This window comes from Microtus ochrogaster, unplaced genomic scaffold (genome assembly GCF_000317375.1).
Source record: "Microtus ochrogaster isolate Prairie Vole_2 unplaced genomic scaffold, MicOch1.0 UNK476, whole genome shotgun sequence".
Lineage (NCBI taxonomy): Eukaryota > Metazoa > Chordata > Mammalia > Rodentia > Cricetidae > Microtus > Microtus ochrogaster.
The window spans coordinates 4161-5390 of NW_004949574.1; the positions used below are offsets into that span (position 1 = coordinate 4161).

General features: G+C 44.1%; 1 protein-coding gene across 1 annotated transcript in view; it reads right to left on the reverse strand.

Annotated features, from left to right (window-relative positions):
* LOC101996501 (sodium/glucose cotransporter 1-like) overlaps positions 1-1230 on the reverse strand; it is a gene marked incomplete at its 5' end in the record, with an annotated part of 10250 nt that overhangs the window by 2159 nt on the left and 6861 nt on the right. The window contains one exon of the mRNA XM_013355631.1: positions 602-707. Coding sequence (XP_013211085.1) covers positions 602-707 — 106 coding nt within the window. The remainder of the gene's footprint in view (positions 1-601; positions 708-1230) is intronic.

Below are 1230 nucleotides of genomic sequence, written 5' to 3' on the forward strand. Positions count from 1 at the left end.
GCATACCCATGTGTGTTTCTCTTCCACATAGAAAAAGTTGCAACACAAAGTTGAAGACAGACTTAATTTAAGGACTAAGCCTGGGGCTAGAGTGGGGGAGCTCAGACACAGAGCGCTCTCTTTGCAGTGTGCTAAGTCTAAATAAGGCTTGATCCCCAGAACTGAAAAAAATCACAAAGCATAAGTCTATGGACACTAAGCATCATGTTAAGCATCCAAAGAGACTAGATTTTCTAACCTAAAGTGGAAAGACATAAGATGCCAAGAGCCTCTGGACCATACTCTGGCATCATCAGAAATGGACATAGCTCTGCGTACATCTCTGTCTCAGATCATAGGCTATACCAATAAAGCCCTAATCCCCCAACTTGACTGTGCTCCACATCAAGAACAAATTATTCTTCATTCCCTGATTCACTGAGTTCTGCTAAATCTGAGGAGCAAGGCAGCTGAGAGGGTTTCCCAGTGTTGCCCATTTGGTGAGCGTCTTCAGTGCGTATCCGCACCTGTCTTCCACCACCCTTCCCTAGTCCCCGAGAAGAGATGTGAGCATTGACAAAGGCATTTGCTAAAGACTTCAACAAGTGGCATAGGAACACACCTATTTCAATTGTATCCTTGGTGTCCTCCTGGAAGTCCTCATCTTCTGCGTCCAGGTCGATCCGTTCTTCCTTGCTGTTGCGAAGACTCCAACACAGACGGTACAGCTGTGGAGAAAGCAGAACAGATTACCAGAAAGATCGAACAGTGCCTTGGGCCAAGAATTTTGGGAAACAAAGTGGTATGGGACAATTGTCTGTATTCTGTCAATTAAATTTAAATAAATGCTGATTGGCCAATAGCCCGGCAGGAAGTATAGGCGGGACAACCAGACAGGAAGTAGAGGTGGGTCAAGGAGAACAGGAGAATTCTGGGAAGAAGGAAGCCCATTTCTCTGCAGTCCTGGCCCAGCCACAGAAAAAGCAAGATGTGACTGCCTCACTGAAAAAGGTACTGAGCCATGTGGCTAACAGAGATAAGAACAATGGGCTATATAAGTTATAAAGTTAATAAGAAACTTGAGCTAATGGGCCAATCAGTTTATAACTAATTTAGACCTCTGTGTGATTTCTTTGGGACTTAACGACTTTGGAAACCAGGCAGGTCAGAAACCTCGAACAACAGAAAAGTATGAATCAAAAAAGGAAATGAATATGGCCTTGCCATACCAAGAAATCATGGATCACTCTC